Source organism: Globicephala melas, chromosome 16 (assembly GCF_963455315.2).
Source record: "Globicephala melas chromosome 16, mGloMel1.2, whole genome shotgun sequence".
Taxonomy (NCBI): domain Eukaryota; kingdom Metazoa; phylum Chordata; class Mammalia; order Artiodactyla; family Delphinidae; genus Globicephala; species Globicephala melas.
In genome coordinates, this window is record NC_083329.1 from 11,822,928 (window position 1) to 11,835,919 (window position 12,992).

Genomic DNA, 12,992 nt, shown 5'->3' on the forward strand with positions numbered 1-12,992 from the left:
TTTTTTGTTGACCACTGTCTTCGTACATTTTTCCTTGTTAGCCGTTTATGTCTTATTCCTTTTAATACCTACGTAGTTTTTCATTGGCTAAAGGTACCATGATTTATTTATACAGTCTATTGATGGAATTTTTTTTTTTTCTTTTTTTTTGCGGTACGCGGGCCTCTCACTGTTGTGGCCTCTCCCGTTGCGGAGCACAGGCTCCAGACGCGCAGGCTCAGCGGCCATGGCTCATGGGCCCAGCCGCTCCGCAGCATGTGGGATCTTCCCAGACCAGGGCACGAACTCGCGTCCCCTGCATCGGCAGGCGGACTCTCAACCACTGCGCCACCAGGGAAGCCCTGATGGAAATTTTTTAGTTTTTTTGCTGTCATAAAATGTTGCAGTAGTGAGCATCTTCTGTACTTGTATCTTTGCATTCTTCTGTGATTTCCTGTAGCTAAGAAGTGGAATTAGTCATGGTCTACACATTTAAAGCTAATAGATCCTAAAAGATCGGATTCATGGGCCCTCCCACCAGTAGTGAACAAGAAATAGAAAGCCTCTTTTCCTGCTAACACTAAGTATTATCAGTATTTTTTTTTTTTTTTTGGCTGCACTGCGCGGCCTATGGGATCTTAGTTCCCTAACCAGGGATAGAACCCGTGCTCCTTGTGTTGGAAGCACAGAGTCTAAACCACTGGACCTCCAGGGAAGTCCCAGTATTGTCAGTCTTTTAACGTATTTTAGCCCACCTTTGTACTTAAGTTTGAATATTATGGTTTCTAATATGGCTTTAATGATCCTGTTTTGTCTTCCATTTGTTTCATTGGGGGGGGGGCTTTTACTATATGTTCACTTTCATATTTGTGCACATTTCATTGACCTGCTTTCTCTCCTGTATGTGAGCAGTGTTATTTCTTATGTGCTATACAAATAATTGAAGGTTAATTAGCAGTATAACTAAGTAGTAATACTGCCAGTCTCCTTCAGACAAACAATTTTATTAAGTGTTCAGATGAATTAGGTAAGTAGCAGGTCTCTATCTACAAATATGTGACCATTTAGGTGTTTTTTTTTTAATGAAACTAGGATATGAAAGGATTATGTGATGGTTCAAAATATAACATAATCCTTTGAAATAGCCTTGGATTGTAATTCCAGCTCCAGCAATGTACTGTTAACATACTCTGAGCTTCAGTTTTCTTTTCTTTGAAAAATAGGCTAAATTTCTACTTTCCATGGTTGTCATGAGACTCCACATAAAAATTGCTGAATAAATGATAGCTGTTATTACTAACCTTGTGTTTTTTATGCAGGTGGCACAAATTTATCAGAGCATTGAGTTTTCTCGTTTGACTTCTCTGGTTCCTTTTGTTGATGCTTTCCAACTGGAACGGGCCATAGTAGATGCAGCCAGGCACTGCGACCTTCAGGTAGGTGCTGCAAGGGGACTCTGAGGTTGGAGGCCTTTGAGGACGAAAAAAACGCATACTCTTTGTTTCTCAGCTTTTGGTACAGTGGCACCCTTGTAAAGCTTTATTGAATCAATCTTCTAGCTTTTATATTTGACATTCTTCAGTTAATTTTTTATTTGAAATTTTAATCAAGTTATTCATTTGTAGAATGACTATATTTGCATGTAAATTTAACTGTTGATAATACCATTTAATTTTCAAAGGTTCGTATTGACCACACATCTCGGACCCTTAGTTTTGGATCTGATTTGAATTATGCTACTCGAGAAGATGCTCCAATTGGTCCTCATCTGCAGAGCATGCCTTCAGAACAGATCAGAAATCAGCTGACAGCCATGTCCTCAGTACTTGCAAAAGCCCTTGAAGTCATTAAGCCAGCTCATATACTGGTATGTATCTTTGGGAGAAATGGACTACAGAATTTTTGAGGGGCCCTTATGTCTTTCACAAAAAGGTTTGAGACGATGTCTGAGAGAAGGGATTTATTATGTATTTCCTATTGACATTTAGTTGTATTTGATAGTTTTGGTATTTTTTATCAAATATCTTTATCAGATATACAGATCTTTGAGCTTCCTTCCATGGGATAAAATGATAACACTACTCGGGTAATGTGATAAAAGGAGTACTGTTAAACCGTACAATAACAGACCACATGTGATGACCCTCCAAATAGGGGAGTGCTATGATTGGGCTTTTCCTTTCTGCTTCAGTTGTTTCTTGTTTGTGAGCTCTGTTAGTATTCCACCTTGGCTTGAACACTTTAAAGTAGATTTGGTTCAGGGAAAAGTCAACCTAGCAGATAAACGTTCTTCAGCTACTGTTAAAGACTTCAAGTAGGAGTAGCGCCATAGTATTTGGTACTGGGAACCAGTAGCTTGAATAATGTTATCGTCTGTTATTAACTGCAGATGCATGTAAGGATAATATATTAGGATTATGTAATATTTTTGATGTCTGATACCATGGTATGTCGCTTAAATTTTTTTAATGCATTTGTTTTTGAAGCAAGAGAAAGAAGAACAGCATCAGTTGGCTGTTACTGCATACCTTAAAAATTCACGGAAAGAGCATCAGCGTATCCTGGCTCGCCGGCAGACAATTGAGGAAAGGAAAGAGCGGCTTGAGAGTCTGAATATTCAGCGTGAGAAAGAAGAGCTGGAGCAGAGGGAAGCTGAACTCCAGAAAGTACGGAAGGCTGAAGAAGAGAGGCTGCGGCAGGAGGCAAAGGAGAGAGAGAAGGAGCGTATCTTACAGGAACATGAACAAATCAAGAAGAAAACTGTTCGTGAGCGTTTGGAGCAGATCAAGAAGACAGAACTGGGAGCCAAAGCGTTCAAAGATATTGACATTGAAGTATGTAGCATATTATGCATTAAAAACTTCAGTTTTATTCGGGTCTCTTAGAAGCACAGTTCTTTTTTGTTTGTTTTTTTGAGGTACACAGTCCTCTCACTGTTGTGGCCTCTCCCGTTGCGGAGCGCAGGCTCAGCGGCCATGGCTCACGGGCGCAGCCGCTCCGCGGCATGTGGGATCTTCCCAGACAGGGGCACAAACCCGTGTCCCCTGCAATGGCAGGCGGACTCTCAACCACTGCGCCACCAGGGAAACCCAGAAGCACAGTTCTTTACCATTTATTGGTTTATTTTGGGTTATTTGGTTATTTCACTCATTTTGATACAGCTAGTTCATTAATCTCTGAAGTAAGCATTTGTTTTTAGTGATGCTACAGTTTTTAGCCACTGTTGAAGTGGAGTTTGGATACGGTAGAATGGAGGAATAAGAAATAGATGTTAAGATTACATTGTTTTTCCCTACAATCAAGTGGAAATAAGGCTATTTTAAAACATTTTTATATTGCCTGAATTTACCCATTGCAAACATTTGCCCATTATAAAGAAAGTAATTTAGCATATGTTTCTAGAAAGAAATGGTGCTCCATATTGACTGCTATGCACTTCTTTTATACTCTTATTAATTATGGTGCGTTTGTATTACTTTTCAGGACCTTGAAGAATTGGATCCCGATTTCATCATGGCTAAACAGGTTGAACAACTGGAGAAAGAAAAGAAAGAACTTCAGGAACGCTTAAAGAATCAAGAAAAAAAGGTAAATGAAAGAACTGGTGAACTTTAACATGCCAAGTTTAAAAGAATTTTTTTTTTTTTAAACAACACTTGTTTTCATGACATTCAGATTGACTACTTTGAAAGAGCTAAACGTTTGGAAGAAATCCCTTTGATAAAGAGTGCTTATGAAGAACAGAGAATTAAAGACATGGATCTGTGGGAACAACAAGAAGAAGAAAGAGTAAGGTTTTCATTTAATTATATTTTCAGACTGTAAGCTATAATGAAGTCCTCTGCCAGTAATGGGAACAGGGTTTCAAAGTGATTTTTGTATTCTTTTGCCAGATACGGTGCTTTAATGGCTGCATGCTAACAGATTGGTAGACAGACAGATTTTCAGAATAGAGATTAAAAAATGAAACTTGTAAAATACAAAGGATAGCTGAAAAATTTATTTAAAAAAACCCAGCAATTCACATGCCATATAATTCACCAATTTAAAGCGTGCAGTTGATGGTTTTAGTGTATTTACAGAATTGTGCAACCTAATTTTAGAACATACCCCAAAAGAAACTTCATACCTTAGCAGTCACTCCATTTTCTCTCCACTCCCTCAGCAGCCACTAATCTCCTTTCTGTCTCTAGACTTGCCTGTTCTGGATATTTCTTATAGATGGAGTCATACAGTCTGTTTTTTTGTGACTAAACAGCTCCTTCTATAGTTTTGTTAGTCTGTATTGTATGTATTTACCTAACGATACAAAAGCAACATTTGCAAATGCTTGTAGCGGCCACATTTGTAGTAAAAACGAGTGACCTCATTCCAGTTAAAAAAATAACCACAGGCAGGAGACAACACACAGCTATGGAGGCTGCCCCTCCTTCTTGGTTCCATTGGATTGTTGTCATTCTGGGCCTAGTGTTGCCAGTTTTTCCAGTTTTTTTAGAAGTTGTAATTTGTGTGGTAATTCTTAAAATGTATGAAATTAGAAAAAGAAAAGTGTTACAGACCAGCTAAAATGCTTAAGAGGATTTGCTCCATGTGCCCTGAAACCTTTTATTGTTTCACTTGGAGCACAAAGGAAAAGCCTTTCCTATATGAGTAATTCATGGTGCCTTAACCTCCAGTTTTTGTTTTTTGTTTTTTTTTTTTTTTGGCGGTACGCGGGCCTCTCACTGCTGTGGCCTCTCCTGTTGCGGAGCACAGGCTCCGGATGCGCAGGCTCAGCGGCGTGGCCCACGGGCCTAGCTGCTCCGCGGCATGTGGGATCTTCCCGGACCGGGGCACGAACCCGTGTCCCCTGCATCGGCAGGCGGACTCTTAACCACTGCGCCACCAGGGAAGCCCTCCAGTTGTTTTTAAGGAAGAAAATGCATTAAATAATAAAGCCATAGTGCCTATTATACCATGAGGTATTTGTTATTCTGTTTTACTATATACATTTCAGTTTTTCCTCTATAAATGTTGTGGTACCATGGGGTTAAAACTGTTTCTTACAGATGCTCCAAGTTGTCTTTACCCATCTTCTGTCCCTGATTGTCTTCCTAGGGATGTGTTACCCTTCCATTTTTATGGCAGAATGGAAGGGGCAAAGGAACTTCCTGTAATTCTTCAAGAATATTTGTCAGGAATTGGGGATAAGTTAGTAAGCAGATAATGAATACTTTGAAATTTAACTTTGTATCATATATTTGCAGATTACTACAATGCAGTTAGAACGGGAAAAGGCTCTTGAACATAAGAACCGAATGTCACGGATGCTTGAAGACAGAGATTTATTTGTAATGCGGCTCAAGGCAGCACGACAGTCTGTTTATGAGGTGAACTTACTGGTTTCAGGGAAACATCTATTCATGAACTTTTGGGTTTTACCTTAAGGATTCTTCTTTAACCTTGGTGGTACATTCTGTCTTGAGCTAACATTTATAATCGTCATTCAAATAATATTTTAATAGAGGTATCTTGAAATTATTTTATAGGCCAAGTAACCATCACTGTGAACAAATTTTTCTGAAGGTGAAAGTAGACTGATAAAATTTGCTTTTGGTACAAGCTTTTGTTTATTCTTTGATTCAGAAAGGAAAAAACTAGATCGAAGTGTCTGCTCTTAGTTTCTGACTTAATCATTTGATTTATTGTATAAAAATAAACCCACTGGGTATAGGTAACATTGTCAGTTAAAAATTTAAAAAATTCGACATGCGAGAACTTCAGTCATTTGGAAATTTGATTTTTATACTTAATGGTTGCTTTCTGTGGTTCCACGAAACTTGCAATGATTTTGTAAACTTAAAACTTACTGCCAGTCTGTAGCCCTTGAAAATTTGATTGTTTTTTATTTTTTGGTAACCATTCAATTACAGGAAAAACTTAAACAGTTTGAAGAGCGATTAGCAGAAGAAAGGCATAATCGTTTGGAAGAACGTAAAAGACAACGTAAAGAAGAACGAAGAATAACCTATTATAGAGAAAAGGAAGAGGAGGAGCAGAGGAGGGCAGAAGAAAAAATGCTGAAAGGTAAAACTATATAGACAGACTGGAGGTATATGGGAAGGGTGGTGATAGGTCCAGTTTGTACAGTCTTACTTAGAAAATAGAGGAATGTGGAACCAAGATGATTGGCTTCTTTTCTTTTTTTTCCTTTTTTTGTTTTTTTGCGGTACGCGGGCCTCTCACTGTTGTTGCCTCTCCCGTTGCGGAGCACAGGCTCCGGATGCGCAGGCTCAGCAGCCATGGCTCACGGGCCCAGCTGCTCTGCGGCATGTGGGATCCTCCTGGACCGGGGCACGAACCCGTGTCCCCTGGATCGGCAGGCAGACTCCCAACCACTGCGCCACCAGGGAAGCCCAATGATTGGCTTCTTAACTGCAGCTAACTAGTTTTCGGGTTCTGACAACCCAGCTTGTAGTTTTCTGCAGTTTGTTATCTGTGAGGGTGTTAGGTCCTCTGCCAGCTTATTTCCACATTTTTGGTGTTCTTTTGAAAATTCTGCCTTTTTATTTTTTATCACTGTAGTCTATATAGTGTTAACATTTATTGAGCAACACATGCCAGATGAAGTCTCTCAGATGATCCTTTATCTGGCATCCCAGATGCTCAGGAGTTGGGGGAGGGCTGCTCCTTTAGTTGTGTTGAGCGGCATAATACTTGTGTTCTTGAATATTTCTGATATTCAAGTTTAACTGATTGTAAACTCTTTTAAAATTCTTAAAAAGAATTTCCTTCTACATTATGCTGCCTCTTTAATACCAGAGAAGTAGACCTAGCACTGGGGGAAGCGTGCAGGTAGGAGGCACACTTTATAACCTGATACGTTGTACAGAGCGGGAAGAGAGAGAGCGTGCTGAACGGGCGAAACGTGAGGAGGAGCTTCGAGAATATCAGGAGCGGGTAAAGAAATTAGAAGAGGTTGAAAGGAAAAAACGCCAAAGGGAGTTGGAAATTGAAGAAAGGGAACGTCGTAGAGAGGAGGAGAGAAGACTTGGTGATGATTCACTTTCTAGAAAGGTAAGTATAGACATCACTCTGTTTTTATGTGATGTGTGTTTATCAGCCAGGTCTCTTGCATGATGCGTTTGGTCAATGCACATGTCAGTGTCTGGGCTTGGTGTTTTAAATCACATTATTCACGTTTCTTTTTAAGTCTGGTATTGCTTTGTCTTCCCAAAGACAGAAGGTTCCTAGGGGCAGTGGGGAGGGGATTAGAGTTGTCTTAGCAAAGTTTGGATTTTATAATAGGCTTCAGTTTAGAATACTTAATTCAGTAAGAACTAATCCCATGAAACTAAGTATTTGACAAAAAGTAACACAGTCGTATGGAAGAGGGACTGTTTTGGTTCCTTGAAAGGAGTTACTGTGAATTAGGAGGATGATGTGAGGGTACTCAAAGATGAATCTGGGGGACCAGCAGTATTCAACATCCCTTTAGGAGCTTGGTAGAAATGCAGAATCTCAGGCCCAATGCCAAATCTTCTGATTCAGAGTCTGCATTTTAGCAAGAGTACCAGGTGATTCAAATGCTGGTCTAAATGTTTATTTTTAATATGCATTCATGTCCAAAACTGACCTGTGTTTCTCACTTTATCTTGTGTAAAGGGGGGTATCTCTTTAATCCCCTCTTTTGGTGGTGACATTGTACCTACTTAACCACAGTGTTTTGAACCCCTCCCTCTCCATTCTGTCCCTATGCTCCTGCCTTAATTCAGATTGTTTCTTTTGCCTGTATTACTTACTCGTCTTAACTATTTTCCCTGATCGTAATCTTCCCCAGCTTCACATCTTCCTCTATACAGTGGCCTGCTTGGTTTTTCATAATGCATATATGATTGTTACCCCTGCTCTTGGTTTCAAACCTTCCTTTGAGTGGTACTCATTGCTTAGAGCCAAAGGTAAAAAACATTCCTTAGCCGTCAGGGCCTTTTATGTTTATTGCTTTTTTCATTAGCTTCATCTATCACCATATTCTTCTTAGTCACCTATACTTTAGCTATTCTGAGCTAGTTTTATGCTTTATCGTGTCTGTGACATCTGCCTGCATGCTCTTTGTTTTTCCTGGGATGTGTCCATGCTGCCCTTTAAATAAAATACTGCTTATTTTTTAAGGTTAGAGGTGAGTAGCTGGAGGTATGTGTGCCACACTTGTATCAAATGCTTAACTTTACTGGAGGACCTGCTACTAGTTATCTTTGTAGCCTTCAATTTGTTTTATAATATATAGATAAATTTTTAGTTTTGTTACTCTTGTTGCTAATTCCTATGAGTATTCTTTTTCTGTTGGGCACTAAGTGCTGTATGTGTGAAATCAGAGTTACAGTGTTTGATTTGCTACATCCTGTTAATTTGCTTCATCTTCTGAAGTAGATGAGGTAAATCACCCGTGGTTATGGGTTTCTAATTCTTTTCTTTTCATTAGTTTTTGAAATTCTGTGTTCGTCCTTTTTTTTGTTGTTTGTTTGTGGGCCCCCCTCTTCCCTTTCAGTTGGAGAGTCTTTAGTTATCTATTAATGTTTAACATGGTAACTAGTATATGCGGCTTTATTCCTGACATTTGGTTTGGTGTTTTTTATTTGCTTCCATGTCCCTGCCACTCACCCCTTCCTTTCTTTAAGCCAAACTTCAGAAGTTTTCTCAGCTCATTTGTTGTGCTTTTCTCTATTCTTTTAGTGATTACCATCTGTTCTTTTCAAAGTCTAAACTGCAGTGTGTAAATTTTGAGAACTCTTCCCTCTCTTCAGAACAGAACAAAATTTTGAGCACACCTTAAGTTTTATTGCCTCCAGTGCATTAAAACAATGCTAATCTCTCTATTTAGAAATCATTTAACAGTTTTACAACCTTGTTGGCAACATGATTTAGTTTAAAATATGTTTACACTGTTTATCACCTTTTCCCCTTTGCAGATAAGTTGTTTTGTAGAGTGTATATTTTATCAAGTATTTTTGTGTATGTCTCAAAAGAGGTTTTGTTTTTCTCTCTCAGTTGAATAATGGTTCATTGGTTTGGCCAGTTCAAAGTCATCCTCCTCCTGAAGTTTATAGAGACCTGTGCTCAGGGTCCTAGTACATAATGGGAGGAGGGTTCTTGATAATAGTCTTGTTCGTGTTACTTTTGTAGATACTCTGCTTTATTCCTTGGAAGCTCTGAGCATATGGTCTGTTATTCACCCGTTTTGGCATGTGTGCCCTGTCAGTCAGGATTCAATTTACTTAGAGCAGACAGAATTTCCTTAACTTAGGGAAATTTTTTCTCCTTTTCTTCTGGCCTTTCACAGTCCATCTCTTTTAAAGTTTCACTTATTCTTTTCATCTCTTTGTCCTCTTGTTACTGGCTCTTTGAGATTCCTGCTCAGTTTATATGTTGATCAGTAGTGTTGCTAATGTAGTGCCTCTCATTACCTTTGCTCAATGTAGGACCCTCGTTGGGGTGATAGAGATGCAGAAGGCACATGGAGAAAAGTACCTGAAGTAGATTCTGAGTGGAGAAGAGGCCCACCAGAGAAGTAAGTAGAGTTAAGGAAAATAGTACCAACAAATCATAGATCCTGTTAATATCTTATCAGTGTTTTTCTCATTTGGTTTATTTTGTAGGGGTGGGGAAAAGGGAGTCATGAAGAATTGTACACATGTCTGTTACTGAAATGTTTGCTTCAGTGCTGCTGTAATTACTGACTTATAAATATCTTGGGAAATATGTGCTTCAGTTTTTTTTTTCTTTTTAATTCCCTAAACTAATAGTATTGAGGTTAGAGTAAGAATGAACAGTTCCATAACATTTTTCTCATCGTTTTGAAAGCTTGTAGTAATAGATTTAGAAATTGCTAAGGTATTCCTCATAAAGTGCAGATAACCTTTTTTTTTTTTTTTTTTTTGCAGATAACCTTTTAAAGGCACTTGTCTGCTTATTGGTTTAATTAATTGTTGATGTAAGATTTTGGATTCATGTTGTTTTTTAGTGGAACATACTCTTTTAGGAGTAGGATTAATGAATTTAGACTGAAGTGATTTTTAGAAGTGAGTAACATCACTCCCAAAAAGATCACCTGCTTTTAAGAAAATTTACTCTTAAAGATGTTTGGGTTGTTACTCTGTAGGGAGTGGAGACGTGGAGAAGGGCGGGATGAAGAGAGGCCTCAAAGAAGAGATGAAGATCGACCAAAGCGTTTGGGGGATGAAGAAGAGAGAGAGTCCTCTCTTAGACCAGATGATGATCGGGTTCCCCGGCGTGGCATGGATGACGACAGAGGCCCAAGACGTGGTCCTGATGAAGATCGGTTCTCTCGCCGAGGGGCAGACGATGACCGGCCTTTTTGGCGTAATGCAGATGACGACAGGCCTCCCAGACGAATTGGCGATGAAGACAGGGCTAGCTGGCGTCAGGCGGATGATGACAGACCACCTAGACGAGGACTGGATGAGGACAGAGGCAGCTGGCGAACAGCTGATGAGGACAGAGGACCTAGGCGTGGGCTGGATGAGGACCGGGGGCTGCGCCGAGGAGGTGCGGATGAGGAGAGGTCATCCTGGCGGAACGCTGATGACGACCGTCCCAGGCGGGGCGTGGATGATGACCGGGGTCCCAGGCGTGGGCTGGATGACGATCGAGGACCTTGGCGGAATACCGACGATGACAGATTTTCCAGGCGCAGTGCAGATGATGACAGATTTTCCAGGCGCGGTGCAGATGATGACAGGGGGCCTTGGAGAAACACGGATGATGATCGGATCTCAAGACGGGCTGATGACGATCGGATTCCCAGAAGGGGTGATGACTCAAGACCTGGTCCCTGGAGACCATTTGTCAAACCAGGTAAAATTCTGGTATTCAAGAAACCAGATTGGATGCTTTATAGATGTAATCTGCTTGATTTGTTTGCAAATACAACGTGAAATTCTACACCAGCTAATCTCCACTGTTCTGTAGAGGATAGCAAGTTATTTCAAACAAGGAGATCAGATCTCAGGTGACAAATTACAGTTTGATTGTTAAGTAAGAAGCGTTCTTTTCAAATGCAAAAAGTGAAATTTTAACGGGCTTATGACAGAGGTTGGGCCATGTTACTACGATTTTTAGATAAACTGGTCTTTTATCTTTCCTTGAATATTTCTGCAGTGACTTTTATGTCAAAAGCTTGCCTCTGAGATCTTTCACACCAAAACAACTGGCTTCACCCGCTTTACTGCTTTAGTGATACATGCACTTTGTTTTCCTTCTTCCTTGTTGACTGCTTCTTTGAGGGCCCTTCCTTCTGTACCCGTCCCTAAGTATCGGTGTTCTTCAGGTTCTGTCCTGGACTAGCCTCTTCATATAAATAATGAAAAACAAAATATACTTAACTAAACATTTATCTGTACTCTTGCCAACCATGGGATTATGTTCATGAGAGGAGCCCATTTCTTTACTTTGTCAGTCTTAGGCCTGCTCATCCTTTCATACTTTTTATTATTCTTGAGTAATGTATACAGGTCTGTGACTTCTGCTACTGTCTTCTCCAGATGACTTCTCCCCTTACCTTCAGACCTGTGTTTCCAACTTTATATTGCACCTGTAAGTGTTACTGACACTTCCAACTCAACCCATCAAAACTGAACCCCCGCCTTCTCCAATACACACACACATACACACTTCAGGGGCACCACTGTCCATCTAATTGTATAAGATGGGAGTTCTTTGCTCTTTCATCCTTTTTCTTCCATCTTTTCAGTAACCATTGTAATTTGTTCTAAATGCAGATTTGAGCAGCTTCCTGCCCTTTATCCTTAGTGCTTTCTGTGGCATACTTGTGCTTCTTCTCACTTCATTCCACTGTGAAGCTTTGTGACTTTGAGAAAGCCACCTAACTTTTCTGTGCCTTGTGTAAAATGGGGATAACAGTATAGTAGATTCTCATTAATTCGTGATAGTTAATGTAATATAAAGTCAGTGAATACTGAACCATTGCTCTTAAGGGAAGTACCAGGTTAGGTTTCTGTGAGCCCTCTGGTCAGTTTTTCAAGCAGTCAACACATAACCTTGTTTTATTTTTCTGTTTAAAGACAGTTTATTTAATGTATGTTATTGATTCATTAGCGTTGAACTTATGGCCAACAGCACTGTAACTCATTCCTGAAAGAAGCTTATCTAACACATTTACTCTTTCCCTAAGGCATATCCATTGCCTTCTTGTGCTTGGGACTGCTGGGGCGTAGGGCTGGTGGTGCACTTAAAAACTGAAATCACCAACAGAAAGCACAAAAATGTGGTACTAACTAGATCACCAAAAGGCTACTTGTTTAAAGTAGGAGAGCTGCAGCAAGAAAACAGCATTGTCTTGTTTGTCCTCAGCTGAGAACAGGCCCGTCAGGCGACTCAAATATTTTGCCACTCTGTATGTGTCTGCAAGTGACTTGTAAAAGTGCTAGAGTATTAATTTTGGGATTATAGATTTTAGCAAGTAGCAAATTAGCAAGTATGGAATAATCTGCTTAGCTCAGCACTATGGGTAGGATTGAATGAGCTAATACAGGCAGAGGCGTTAGACTAGTTCTGTGGCACACAGTAATATAAATGTTAGTGACAATAATAATTATTAGCCTTGCAGCTGTGATACATTTTCATTGAAATCTCTGCTTCCTTTGGTTTCTTTTTGTGCATGCGTGCGTATGTGTGTGTACATGTATATATTGTTTCTGGATTTGGACATCCCATGGCTAAGTGTGAGATATTGAGCAGGGCCAAAGGATTTATCCTTATTTCAGGACTTTTTATGGGTGGTAAATGGTGAGGGGCATGAATGTGAAAGGAAAGAGTCTTTAGTTAGAAAGGTTTTGAAAATGTTGCAAGGTATAAATGAACTAGTAGTTGGGGTTCTGCCTCTCAGAGGTCTAGATCCTACCCCTTACCCTTTGAGTTTTCTGCTTAAATGACTTGTCTTTACCGTCAGAACAGATTTTTATCCCTGAAATCTCTGCATATGGAACATTTAACCC

At 39.9% G+C, this 12,992-nt stretch overlaps 1 protein-coding gene and 1 non-coding gene across 2 annotated transcripts in view; both read left to right on the plus strand.

The window, feature by feature from the left end:
• The window catches only part of EIF3A (eukaryotic translation initiation factor 3 subunit A), a 33,511-nt gene that overhangs the window by 17,092 nt on the left and 3,427 nt on the right, over positions 1–12,992 (plus strand). The window contains exons 10-19 of the mRNA XM_030839365.3: positions 1,299–1,415; positions 1,661–1,846; positions 2,466–2,813; positions 3,463–3,567; positions 3,655–3,768; positions 5,226–5,348; positions 5,892–6,045; positions 6,851–7,035; positions 9,438–9,526; positions 10,118–10,833. Coding sequence (XP_030695225.1) covers positions 1,299–1,415; positions 1,661–1,846; positions 2,466–2,813; positions 3,463–3,567; positions 3,655–3,768; positions 5,226–5,348; positions 5,892–6,045; positions 6,851–7,035; positions 9,438–9,526; positions 10,118–10,833 — 2,137 coding nt within the window. The remainder of the gene's footprint in view (positions 1–1,298; positions 1,416–1,660; positions 1,847–2,465; positions 2,814–3,462; positions 3,568–3,654; positions 3,769–5,225; positions 5,349–5,891; positions 6,046–6,850; positions 7,036–9,437; positions 9,527–10,117; positions 10,834–12,992) is intronic.
• Positions 849–978, plus strand: LOC115843446 (small nucleolar RNA SNORA19). The gene has a single exon (XR_004035754.1). It is a non-coding gene; the product is annotated as a small nucleolar RNA SNORA19 (small nucleolar RNA).